The 14119-nt window shown below is 44.3% G+C and overlaps 2 protein-coding genes across 2 annotated transcripts in view; both read right to left on the reverse strand.

Moving 5' to 3' along the window:
* LOC134360091 (tetratricopeptide repeat protein 28-like) overlaps nucleotides 1-14119 on the reverse strand; it is a 210921-nt gene that overhangs the window by 94790 nt on the left and 102012 nt on the right. The window lies entirely within an intron of this gene.
* rnf208 (ring finger protein 208) lies at nucleotides 1880-4605 on the reverse strand. The gene has a single exon (XM_063073179.1). It carries the CDS (start codon nucleotides 3581-3583, stop codon nucleotides 2846-2848), a length of 738 nt encoding a protein of 245 aa, XP_062929249.1. The 5' UTR covers nucleotides 3584-4605; the 3' UTR covers nucleotides 1880-2845.

The raw sequence follows: 14119 nt of genomic DNA on the forward strand, positions 1-14119 counted from the left end.
CTTATAACCGAAAAGCAAAATACACTGAGATGGTGTTAATCTGAAATAAAAACTGGAAATACTCAGGAGGTCAGGCTGCATCTCCAGAAGAATTCTGAGGTAATGGGAATTCTGTAACTTTTTCTTAGAAGTAACTTCAGTCAAACTCTTGTTAAAGATTCTGCATGCACTACCTGACATCCTGAATATTTATAGCATTTCTGGTTTTATTTCATATTTTACAATACTTAGGGTGAACCATAAAATATTCAAACTGCAATAAATACCTAAAAAAAACCCCAAATTACATCTTGAAACATTAAACCACTGAAGTACTAAAAGCTACCTTTAGAGTAATCACCCACATATGAAAAACTTAAATACTTCAATAGTACTTTGATATACCCGACTACACATTGCAAACTAATCTCTGGACTGCATCCTGAAATATTGAAGTTTAATTCCACAATAATTAAACTCCCGTCTAGAATATTCAACAAATGCTGAAACATTCAGATTCTACCCTAAAATACTGAAACCACATGTTGAATGCCAGAAGCCTAGCTTTATAACACTCAAAGAAAATCCTAACATACTCAACTTCTATCCTGAAGTCCTCAAGCGACACTCCAAAATAGTCAAATATCATCCTGAATTTTGTTAAGCCTCTGAAATACTGTGTGCACTCTAAGGTTCCCAACATGCAACATGAAAAGTGCATAATGTCTTCTGAAATGCTCAAACCGTATCATGCTAAGCTTACCCTCCTTCTCCTGATACACAGCTTAGACCTTGCAATATTTAACCTGCACTTTGTAATACTTGCCTTTACCTTATTGACCCAATCTACCTCCTCAAATATTGAAAAGTGTTTTGACAAACTCGAAATGGATTTAAACTTTACGCTGAATTACTGAATTACATCTTAAAGGAGCAAACCCAAACCTGACAATAATTAAGCTGTTTTGAAGTTCTCGATAATATTCTGAAATTGCACCCAGAAATATTCCAGCTCTTATTTAATGTCCCTGAAGTACTCGGACTGTATTCTGAAAAATTCCAATTAAATATCGAATGACTTATATCGGGGTACTTTCTGCCCGACATAAATCAAACTGCGCTCTGAAGTTTTTTTCCTACTTCCTGTACTGTTTGGCTAGCATTCTCAACTATTTCCACACAACTTGCATCTTGTATTATTAGTTGGTACCCACAGTGCTTGTACGGTGTCCTGCTTTTCTCACCCTGAGGCACCTTCTTGGTCCATTTGGTGGTCATCCTGCTCTCTTAATATGCATTCTACAACACGAATATTCAAATGAAGCCTTACAATGCCCCACCATATCCGAAAGTGATCAAACAACATCCTGAGATACTGAAACAATGTTCAGAAACATTTAAACCACACTCTAAGCTTTACCCTGCCATTCCCATCCTGCATGATAAACCCTGAAGAAGTAGTTGTATCTTGCAAGGCTCAACCAGCACACTGTGAAATGTATCTGTGGTATCCCGAGTGTGGCCTGCATTACAGAACCAATGATTATTGGCTCTCACCCCAGTGCCTGTGATGTTCACCATGCTTTCTCCAATGTTTAGCCCGAATCTCCTGTCCTGCCCCCCCACCACAACCCCCGGACTTTAAGCAGTATCTTTTGCGTTCTACCACACAGCAACATTTGTGTAACACAATTCCCAATGATTATTTGGCATGCGGTGTGAAACAGGAGCAGGGAGTGAGGACCCCTTAGATATCCCACCATGTTGCCGTGTAAGTGTATCCCACCAGTGTACACCAGTCATTGCCACAAGTTTAATCCTTTGCCAGAAGATTTGCCAGCATTGTCTACTTAACTCGCATTATCACTTAAGTAGTATGAATACAAGTAAGAAGGTCTGATATAGTTTATTCACAGAATACAATCAATAAAGAAACATTCTTTATGTTCCTAGTGCTGTTCATGGTTACTCCAAGCACTGTTACCTTTGGCAGCAGGTGCTCCATACACATTGGTTAATGATAAAAACAAAGACCTGTCCATCATGTTGTGCCCTAGATGTGTCAGTGGTGGCATGGAGTCAAGGACCAGACGTTTGGAGTGGGGGAAGGAGTTAAAATAATCACAGTCCTCTGGTGAAAGCTGACTTCATTATCTGGATACTCTGACTGATGGCTGATCTGGAAACAAATAGACGTTAACCCTTTGCTGCTTGGCACCGCCAGAGCCATAGGCTGCTGGGCGGGCTCACCCATGGTGCGACTTTGGGCTGAAACTACAAAAAAAGCTTACAACGTGCTTTTGACGTCAGGGACGTTAGCCACAAGCTTGTGGCTTAGACAGGACGTCTGCAGTTAAAATTAAGTGGTGTGAAACCCTTTCCTCTCCATCTAAAGATCAAAATCTAAAATTTAGATTAAAAAGTGCCCTTGCAGACTTGGCATCCTGGTTAAGGATTAAGCACACAGGGCTGAGCCTGGGCTGGAATGGGTCTGAATACTGAAGCATGGACCTAGAACATATTAAGCTTTACTGAACAGTAGCAGGCATCATTTTAAGACGATGCTTTGGCGATGGTTTTAGGCATTGTATAATACTGGGGTGGAGAAAGCAGTTCTGAGGTCAGAGTCAAGTTTGTGCAGGTAGCTTAGCAATGCTGCTCTCAAGCAAAATTATCAGGACCGCATAATACTTGCCAGTCTGAATTGGATATCTTTGATTTCACAGAAAACACAGAAATTCCCAGATGAGATAATTCAGTCATAGGTAATTTACCATAAAGGTGCTGAGAAAACACAGCAAGTTGTTCAGTCTTGGAGTAATCCTTCTCCCATGGGTTGTCAGTGCTACTCTGGGAGTGAGGCCTTCTACATGATGGTACAGGAGGAGAGTGGATTCCGGAGCTGGCAGCTGCAGGCTGCCCCACAGTATTGCTGGAAGGTCTGGTAGCAGCTGCGGTCCGCCTCTCCGCCCCACTGGCCCGGGTTGGCGGTCAGGGCCTCGGCCGGCAGTCGGGCTAGGATGCTGGTGTTAACGGCCAGAGCGGCCAGGCCATAGTCGGTGAAGAGGACGGTCTCCCGGCGGCAGGTGGGGCAGGAGATGAACTTGTACTTGGGGCAGGACTCGTAGAGGATCTGCAGGCACTCTTCGCACACCGAGTGCAGGCAGGAGAGGATCCGCGGGCGCTTGTTGGTGGGGTTGTACACGTGACCGCAGGTGGGGCATTCCAGAGGCTCTGCGGTGGCCGACTGGTGGAGCACGTACTGGTTGACGATGACCTCGTCCGAAGGTGTCTGGCGGTGGAAGCACATCTCAGCGCTGGCCTTGCGGTGGCCTTGGCTAAACTTCTCGGTGCGCGGCGGCGTCCTGGCCAACCCGCTGGGGCTCCGCGACTTCTCCAGTGCCGACACCTCGGCGCAGGCCTGGTTGGCGATGATCTCCGACTCCAGGGGCCAGGCACACTTGCCAACGAGCGGGGGGTCCCGGGTGCACTGCGAGGGCCCGTAGCGGGCCTGCGAGGTCGGGCAATCTGCAAACTTCTCCGCCGGCGCGATCTTCACGGCCTCCATCTTGATGGCGGCCTGCTGCTGCTTCAGGCACGCCATAGGGGAGGAGGTGAAGGTCCGCGCTGCAGCTGGGTGGCCTGATTCACAGGCTGGGGCTGCACTCACCGCACCGTCTACCCATGTCTGCACCTTGGCAGCGTTCCTCTGTTCTCCAGCACCTCGCGCTTTCCATTCAACAGAGTCAGGCTGCAACACAGTCAGCAGGAAGCATCGCGAACCTTCTGCACAGCCTTCATCAGTTCCAAACGCTCTGATGTTTACCGGGTCTGGCTGACAGGTGCTGTCAGTGTCAACCTCACGACAGCTAAGTCTGACTTCTCTTTCTCTCGCCCTCCTAATGGCAGCGAGTGCTGCAATATGGAGCACGCAGTGCAAGCATATTCCAGATGAAGCCTGTGTGACAGCACTGAACGAGTAACGCTCTCCCACTGAAGGAATTGCTCGGGCAGGGAGCAGGGAGCCTGGAGGTGCTTTGCTCGAATCACATTACCTGCACTCGGCGACCGTCCGCCGCTTCCAGCTCTGAGCTGAGCCCAGCCTCCTCTCCTCCAGCGAGGTGCGTGTCTCCGTGCTGACAGTAAGGGCAGTGGCTGCTCTGCAGTTTGCTTCCTTGCTCCGGCTCTGTCTCTCCGAGCCCTCTGTTTACCTCGGATGGCAGTGTTGTCTGCAGCAGCACCGCAGCACTGCAGCGAGCTCACATTTCTCTCACTCAGCACCGTGCGAGGGATTCAGGCCCCAGTCCTCCTGCACAGGCTAGCTCTGCAGCTGAAGCAAACCTCTGTGGCTTGCCTTTTCATTCATCTGTCTAACCTTCAAAGAGCTCTTGCTGTGGTGCAATCAATGCTGAGAAAGCAGAGGATGATGCTGTTGCCATTTCCTTCCTGAGTCACAGTGGCTCGGTGCTGTTACTGCAAGAGAAAGCAGCACCAGCTATTCCCCCGAGCACTTCACACCCTCCTCGTCTGCGAGGTCACCTCTGGATAGTTCGCACTTAACCCCTCCATTCTCCTCTGTGTTCAGTGTTTATTGCTTTCTCCTGGCACACACACTATCTCAGCTTCTGGTAACAGGCAATTGTGAAAAGACAGTATATTTGTTCCCAGGCACCTTAGAAGTCAGACTGATTGACGTATTTTACACTCAAAATTTCCTGACACAATGACGTTTACTGAGCATTTGTGAACATTAGAATTTCAAATGTAATGGGCTTGAAGTGGTGTAATCCCGTGAGTACTACAAAGAGAAATAAAAGCAAACAGTAATTCATTGAGAGGGAAAGAAGGGCCATGGTTTTCAAAGATCAGCAGAATAAACAAAGGTAGGTAGAGAATCTGTGAAGCTGAACTCTAAGCATGTTTCAAACACTTACATCATAACATGAATGAAAGATTGACTAAGTTTAGTAGCGCCCTACAGCTGAGGCCCTCAGACATGGAAACATGCCCTTCGGTTCAATAAGACAGAGGTTTGGGCCAATAAGAACAAATCTGAGACACAAGCACTCAGTGACCACTATATTAGGTACACCTGTACACCTGCTGGTTAATGCAAAATATCTAATCAGCCGATCATATGGCAGCAACTCTATGTATAGAAACACGCAGACATGGTCAAGAGGTTCAGTAGTTGAGACCAACATCAGAATGGGTAAGAAATGTGATCCAAGTAACTTTGACTGTGGAATGATTGTTGGTGCCAGACAGAGTGGTTTGAGTATCAGAGAAACTGCCGAACTCCTAGGATTTTAATGCACAACAGTCTCTAGAGTTTGCAGAGAATGGTTTGAAAAATACCAAGTGAGCGACAGTTCTGTGGGCAAAAGCACCTTGTTAGTGAGAGAGGTGAGAGGACAGATGGGGTACCTGGCCAAGTACTAAAGACCTGTGCTATTCAACAGGCTGGACTGTTCACTGATATCTTTGACCTCTCGCTTCAATGGTAGCCAATTGCTTCAAGCAGGCTTCAATTATAGGGGCTCCTAAGAAGAAAGTGATAGTCTGCCTCAATGACTCTCATCCAGTAGCACGTACATCCACATCCACTGTGATGAAGTGCTTTGAAGGGTTGGTGAGGAAACATATCAACTCCTGCTTTCGAAGTGACTTGGATCCATTCCAGTTTGCCTACCGTCATAACAGGTCAACAGTTAATGCCATTTCGTTGGTTTTTCACTCAACCCTAGAACTTCTAGACAGCGATGATGCATACATCAGAATGCTCTTCATCGACTACAGTTCAGTATTCAATGATATCATCCCCTCAAAACTAATCCATAAGCTTCAAGACTTTGGCCTCAATACCTCCTTATGCAATTGGATCCTTAATTTCCTCACTTGCAGCAGACCGAAAAGCTTGAGCATGTAGATATTAAGAAAGAGGATGTGCTGGAGCTTTTGGAAAGCATCAAGTTGGATAAGTCACTGGGACCGGATGAGATGTACCCCAGGCTACTGTGGGAGGCGAGTGAGGAGATTGCTGAGCCTCTGGCGATGATCTTTGTATCATCAATGGGGACGGGAGAGGTTCCGGAGGATTGGAGGGTTGCGGATGTTGTTCCTTTATTCAAGAAAGGGAGTAGAGATAGCCCAGGAAATTATAGACCAGTGAGTCTTACCTCAGTGGTTGGTAAGTTGATGGAGAAGATTCAGAGAGATAGGATTTATGAACATCTGGAACAGTATAATATACATATAAGGGATTTTGCATCATTTTGGCAGCTTCAGGACAAATTCGGATTGCAAAAGTGTCATTTTTTCAGGTATCTCCAGCTAAGACACTATATAAGATCACATCTTTCTGGTTTTGAGAAGGCAGAACCTGATAAATTAGATAATCATTTAAGATCATGTTTAGGGACAGAACACATAATGGCCTATCTGTATGATGCCATACAAGTGTCATACAACAATGGATAGTATTAAAAAAGAGTGGGAAAAGGAGTTGGGTACAGAGATAGAGGAGGTTATATGGAATGAGGCTTTGGAGTATGTTAACTCCTGTTCCATCAATGCCAGGCATTGTTTAATACAATTTAAAATCCTACATGGACTACATTACTCTAAAGTAAGGATTCATAAAATATTCCCAGAGGTGTCCCCAATGTGTGAGAAATGCAAGTCCTCGGAGGCAAATTTGTTACATAGTTATGCTTTATGTCCCAGGATACAAGAGTATTGGAAGCAAATATTTGAGGTCCTTTCGAAGGTACTAAAGGTTCAGATAACACCAGACCCCATTTTAATAATTCTTGGAACTTCTGCGAGGTCATATAAATTCCAAGCTACCTAACAACAACTCCTGACCTATGGCATACTTAATGGAAAGAAACTCATACTGATGTTCTGGAAAAAGGAGGAAACTTCATCACTCAGACAATGGCTGGCTGCTTTAATGGATACTCTGCATCTAGACAGGATAAGATACATTATCAAGGACAGATTCAAGGAATTTGAAAAAATCTGGCAACCATTACTGTTGTATCTAGAAGAGACCGACAGCTGAACTAAGTGCGGGGGGTGGTAGGACCTAAACAGCACATACGGGAGGGGTGAGGGAGGGTAGGACTGGGAAGGGGAAAGGAGACGGGGTGGTAGGGTTTCCTTTGCTTTTTGCTTGTTTACTACACATACATTCATTTGATGTTCATTATGTTGTTATAAGAAAGAAAAGAAAAAAGAAGCATTATACTTTAGGACATTGTCGGTTGTGGTTAAGCTGATGTTGCTTCCACAATAAAAACGTTTGAAATGAGAGGAATAATATAATTAGGAATAGTCAGCATGGCTTTGCCAAGGGCAGGTCGTGCCTTACGAGCCTGATTGAATTTTTAGAGAATGTGACTAAACACATTGATGAAGGAAGAACAGTAGATGTAGTGTATATGTATTTCAGCAAGGCATTTGATAAGGTACCCCATTCAAGGCTTATTGAGAAAGGAAGGAGGCATGAGATCCAAGGGAACATTGCTTTGTGGATCCAGAACTGGCTTGCCCACAGAAGGCAAAGAGTGGTTGTAGAAGGGTCATATTCTGCATGGAGGTTGGTGACCAGTGGTGTGCCTCAGGGATCTGTTCTGGGACCCTTACTCGTCATGATTTTTATAAATGACCTTGTTGAGGAAGTGGAGAGATGAGTTAGTAAGTTTGCTGATGACACAAAGGTTGGAGGTGTTATGGATAGTGTGGAGGACTGTCAGAGGTTACAGCAGGACATTGATAGGATGCAAAACTGGGCTGAGAAGTGGTAGATGGAGTTCAACCCAGATGTGTGAAGTGGTTCATTTTGGTAGGTCAAATACGATGGCAAAATATAGTATTAATGGTAAGACTCCTGGCAGTGTGGAGGATCAGAGGGATATTGGGGTCCGAGTCCATAGGACACTTAAAGCAGCTGCGCAGGTTGACTCTGTGGTTAAGAAGGCATCCGGTGTATTGTCCTTCATCAATCATGGAATTGAATTTAGGAGCCGAGAGGTAATGTTGCAGCTATGCAGAACCCTGGTCAGACTTCACTTGGAGTACTGTGCTCAGTTCTGGTCACCTCAATCCAGGAATGATGTGGAAACTATAGAAAGGGTGCAGAGGAGATTTACAAGGATGTTGCCTGGATTGGGGAGCATGCTTTATGAGTGAACTCGGCCTTTTCTCCCTGAAGCGACACAGAACGAGAGGTGACCTGATAGAGGTGTATAAGATGATGAGAGGCATAGATTGTGTGGATAGTCAGAGGCTTTTCCCCAGGGCTGAAATGGTTGCCACAAGAGGACACAGGATTAAGGTGCTGGAGAGTAGGTACAGAGGAGATGTCAGGGGTAAGTTTTTTACGCAGAGAGTGGTGAGTGCGTGGAATGGGCTGCCAGCAATGGTGGTGGAGGCGGATAAAATAGCGTTTTTTAAGAGACTTTTGGATTGGTAGATGGAGCTTAGAAAAATAGAGGGCTATGGGTAAGCCTAGTAATTTCTAAGGTCGGGACATGTTCGGCACAACTTTGTGGGCTGAAGGGCCTGTATTGTGCTGTAGGTTTTCTATGTTTCTATGTTTGCGGACCCCAGTCAGTTCAGATTGGCAGCAACATCTCCTCAACAACCTTCATGAGCACAGGTGCACCACATGCCCATGTGCCCAGCCCCCTGCTCTACTTGATTTACACGAATGACTGTGTGGTTACGCCCAGCTCCAATGCCATATTTAAATCTGCTGATGACATCACTGGCATTGGCCGCTTCAAAGGTGGTGAGAAATCAGCATATACGAGGGAGATTGAAAATTTGGCTGAATGGTGCCACAACAACAACCTCTAAGTCAATGTCAGCAAGACCAAGGAGCTGATTAGGGATTTCAGGAAGATGAAACTGGAGATCCTTGAGTCAGTCTTCATCAGGGGATCTTATGTGGAGAGGGTTAGCAAATTTAAATCAGCTCAGAGGATTTGTTCTGGGTCCGGTGTGCAAGGGCCATTACGGAGAAAACATGGCAGGGCACTAACTTCCTTAGAAGTTTGTGAAGATTCAGCTTGCCACCAAAAACTTTGACAAGTTTCTATCGAAGTATTGTGGAGAGTATATTGTCTGTTTGCATCATGGCCTCATATGGAAACACCAATGCCCTTGAATGGAAAAGCTTGTAAAGCCCTCCCTACCATTGAGTACATCTACACAGAGTCACACCACCAGGTTCAGGAACAGTTATGAATCCGTCAGCCATCAGGCTCTTGAAACAGAGGGGCTAAATTCACTGGCCTCATCACTGCACTGTTCCCATAACCTATGAACTTACTTTAGAGGACTCTTTGTCTCGTGTTCCTTAAATGTATTGCTTATTTATTTATTATCATGTTAATGCTATTGTTAAGTGAATTTGTGATGATACCAGTTGTAAATATTACTATCAGGACAATGTTCATGTTTCATAATCTCTCAATTTCCTCTTTTAATTTAGCATATTTCTGATGGCTTTCACTTATTGGTTTCTGAATGTTATGTGTGTTTGGAATGGTTATATCTAATAAATAATTTGTTTTTGCTTGTTTGTCTTGTAATATTATATCTGGACAGTTATTATGGATTGTCCTATTTGTAATATGGATCAGCCATAAGATAATTTGTAGGACTCTGTCTCTAAAACTGGATCAGGCTTGTATTTATAGTTAGGTATGGGGTGTCTGTTATGAGTTTGTATTTTAAAGCACAATTTTGATGAACAATGCTTCCCACTTGCTTGTGCCTGTGTAAGTAATCAGATTGAGTTAAACTGCTGCAGGATCCTGTTATGTGTTGGATTGTTTCCGGTTTCACCTGGCATTTTCTGCATTTATCGTCTTCATTTTGTTGATTTTTAATTATATGTTTTTGGTAATTCTGTTATGTTAACCACCTGGTCCTGTATTGCTACAGGGAACCCCTCTGATTCTGGGAAGAGGTCTCCAATTTTGATCGTGGGGATGTCTTCCATGGAGGGTCATGCTCTTCTATCGGTTATTATTATTATTATTTCTTTTTTACTTTATGTATTTGCACAGTTTGTTGTCTTTTGCATGCTTATTGTTTGTCCATCCTACTGTGGGCAGTTTTCCACTGATTCTATTGTGTTTCTTGTACTCTGAATGCCTGCAAGAAAATAAATCTCAGGGTTGTATATGGTGACATATATGTAGTACTTTGATAATAAATTTACTTTGAACTTTGAGTGCTACACAAGAGTACTTGTAAACTGGCATAATTTGGTAATTTGGCTTTGAACAGAAAATTATCATATTAGTCGGTATCCAGAAGATATACAATGTATGATACTGGTATTTTGGGAAGTGCTGCTAGAAGGGCTACAGTAGTATTCATTTCAGGCTGAACTGAGAATCGCTGATAAAACAGTGAAGATGACAAAGGACAATAACCCAAGCTGAGCTAAAGATGCCTTGTGACACTGTGTAGAGAGAGCTATGCCCTGTATGTAACTTGAATTATTAGATGCAAATCTTCAGTGTTGTATTGCCATGTCACATCCAGTGCTTTACAAATCCCCAAAGATACATAATTAAAATAACGAGAATGACGAGGAACAAAAATTTAACAAAAAAGAATATAAGAAGCCATAATAAACTAACGTACTCAAAGGCCCAATGAATCAAATCAGAATCAGATTTAATATCACCGGCATATGTCATAAAATTTATTAACTTAATAGCAGCAGTAAAATTAAATTCATCATAAATAAATAAATAGAGAAAAAACTGAGTTACATTAGGTATTTTTCTGTCAGAAAAAGCGGGATCTCCCAGTGGCCAACCATTTTAATTCCACTTCTCATTCCCAATCCGATATGTCAGTCTATGGTCTCCTTTACTGTCGCGATGAGGCCACACTCAGGTTGGAGGAACAACACCTTATATTCTGTCTGGGTAGCCTCCAACCTGATGGCATGAACATCGATTTCTCAAACTTCCGGTAATGGCCCCCACCTCCTTCACCATTTCTCATCCCCTTTTCCTTCTCTCATCTTATCTCCTTGCCTGTCCAACACCTCCCTCTGGTGCTCCTCCCCCCTTTTCTTTCTTCCATGGCTCCTGTCCTCTCCTATCAGACTCCCCCTTCTCCAGCCCTGTATCTCTTTCACCAATCGACTTCCCAGCTCTTTACTTCACCTCTCCCCCTCCCGCTTTCACCTGTCATTTTGTGTTTCTCTCTCCCATCCCCTTGGCTTTTAAGTCTACCCCTCATCTTTTCTTTTCTCCAGTCCTGCTGAAGGGGTTCAGCCTGAAACATCAACCTTACTCTTTCCATAGATGCTGCCTGGCCTGCTGAGTTCCTCCAACATCTTGTGTGCATTGCTTTCATTAAATATATACATGTCTATTAAATAAGTTAAATTAAGTAATGCAAAACTAACAGAAGTAAATAAAGTAGTGAGGTAGTGTTCCTAGGTTCAATGCCCATTTAGAGATTGGATAGCAGAGGGGAAGAAACTGTTCCTGAATTATTTGAGTGTGTGCCTTCAAGCTTCTGTACCTCCTTACTGATGATAACAGCGTGAAGAGGGCATGTCCTGGCTAGTGGGAAATCATGATGGACACCACCTTCCAAAGGCATTGCTCCTTGAAGATGTCTTGGAAACTATGGAGGCTGGTATCCATGATGCAGCTGACTCATTTTACAAGTTTCTGGAACTGATTTCGATCTTGGGCAGTAGCCTCCCCCCACCCCCACCATGCCCAAGAGAGATGCCGCCAGTCAGAATGCTCTCCGTGTATATTTGTAGAAGTTTCCGAGTGTTTTAGTTGATAAACTAAATCTCCTCAAACCCCTAATGAAATATAGCCACTGTCTTGCCTTCTTTGTAGCTGCATTAATATGTTGCATCCAGGTTAGGTCCTCAGAGATACTGACACCCAGGAATTTGAAATTTCTCACTCTCTCCACTTCTGATCCCTGTATGAAGATTGGTTTGTGTTCCCTCATCTTACCCTTCCCGAACTGGGGATTAAAACATCATGCCAATGAGAACCAAATACAGAATACTCTGAGGCAATAAAGAACTGGTTCTGGGTCAAGCGATCAACTATTCCTCGGGCAACACCTTCCAGATAGTCAATCATTTCAGCTATTCTAAGTCTTCTACTTACTCTCTTTATCTTTTTATTTTGTTTTTGAAACTGTTGGTGACTGTGACTTACAGTCTGTAGTTTGATCAAGTGAGCCAGCGCTCTGCTGTCCCTGAGAAGACTCCAGGAGAGAAGTGCGAGCACGAGCTACCTCGAGGAGAAGCTCGGAGCGAAACAAGGGACCATGATCGACTACATTTCATGCCGGCTAAAGCGTTGAGGAAGGTTGAAACATCAAGCCAGATGCAGAGGAGAGTGAGTGGATTTCGCAGAGGCCGCTGGAGGGGCTGCAAGTTCATGTCACTGCCCTCAGAGAGGCTGCTGGTTGGAGTCACTACCCTCGGAGAGGCTGCTGGTTTGTGTTACTGCCCTTGGAGTAGCCACTGGGTCCCAATGCTCTCGGATATGTTAACAAAATTTTGAGATTTATGGATTGGGTTGTAGTTCATGTTGACCTCTTTCAGATTTTTGTGTACCGATTCTGACTCTGACTGGGTGATAGAACCAATCATTACTACGCTCAGGAATACAGCTGCACAAATTGGATATAGACATCTTGATATTTTTACCAGCAGTATTTGCTCTTGACAGGACCTTTGGCTAAATTTACAGTTCATTATGATACAATTGTGAAATTAGATTTTGTTCCCAAGGGAGTACTCTAGCTCAGCTTTTGGAGGTGTTTTGGGACAAATGATCTGATTAGTGGATATGCCTGCACCTTCAGTGTTGAATGTTACACAGAGAGCATTCAGATAAATGTAAATATAATTACCTATGCTGACAAACCACAGGATGTGGGGGTAGGGGTTGGATGTCATTTAAGAAGAAAGCATTGCTTGATAACTCGGTGACAGAGGTGGTAAGAAACAATTGGCAGCGAAGGTTTGGATTTCCTTTTTTAGAAGATGTAGAATCATAGATCAGTACCACACAGATACAGGCTCTTCATTACAACCAGTTCATGTGAGAATGGTGCCCATAAGCTAGTGTTTGACCTATGTCCCTCCAGGCCTCCCCAATCCTCTGGTAGCTTGTTCTAAATACTCACCACCCTGTGTGTGAAAAAGATGCCCCTCAGGTCCCCTTTAAATCTTTCGTCTCACCCTAAACTTAGGTCCCCTTGATTTCCTCATTTGCAGACACCAGTCAGTACAGATTGGCAACAACATCTCCACAATATCCATCAGCACAGGTGCACCTCGAGGCTGTGTACTTCGCCCCCTGCTCTACTCGTTTTTTTATAACTGGCTGTTATGCCCTGGGCCCAGCACACAAGTTCAATTACAAAGGAAGCACGGCAGCACCTCTGCTTCTTTCGGAGATTGCGAAGATTTGGCACGACATCTAAAACTCTGACAAATTTCTATAGATGTGTAGTGGAGAGTATATTGACATTATAATATGGAAATAATAATGCCTTTGAATGGAAAATCCTACAGCAGAAAGTAGTGAGTACGGCCCAGTCCAACAAGGGCAAAGCACTCCCCACCACAAAGCACATCTACACGAAGTGTTGTCGCAGGAAAGCAGCGTCCTTCTGTCAGAGCCCGTGATTTACAGCTGCACTCAAACTGCGGTTCTTTATGGCACTTCTGGAGCTTGCCATCCAGCCATTTATCGATATCTTCAGGATGCAGCCTGGAAGATGCGTGCCTTCTGAGTAAGGCCCTGTGACAAACCAATTCCATGCCAGTGTTGCCGACTGAGGAATCGTGGGAGAAATGGAACACTGCTAACAGTGGATCGGTTGTTGCAGGCCTCTGTACTCAGGTGATCTCTCTCCCGATGGTGGGGGAGAGTTTGCTGCCGATTCTTGAGCTGGAGAACCCGGAATAAAAGCGACACGGCAGACTGTAACATCATAATCAGCGAGCTGTTTCGTTTTGTTGGTCTTTCGTCTCACTGTGGAAAAGGGGCGACACTTCTCTGTCCTGAGTGAACAACTAGTCTTTGTAGAATTGCAGATCATGGGCTCCCTC

The sequence above is a fragment of the Mobula hypostoma genome, chromosome 21, assembly GCF_963921235.1.
Source record: "Mobula hypostoma chromosome 21, sMobHyp1.1, whole genome shotgun sequence".
Lineage (NCBI taxonomy): Eukaryota > Metazoa > Chordata > Chondrichthyes > Myliobatiformes > Myliobatidae > Mobula > Mobula hypostoma.

What these genes read in the sequence shown, in the direction of transcription:
- rnf208 (XM_063073179.1), bottom strand. Translation starts at nt 3,583, where the DNA reads ATGGCGTGCCTGAAGCAGCAGCAGGCCGCCATCAAGATGGAGGCCGTG.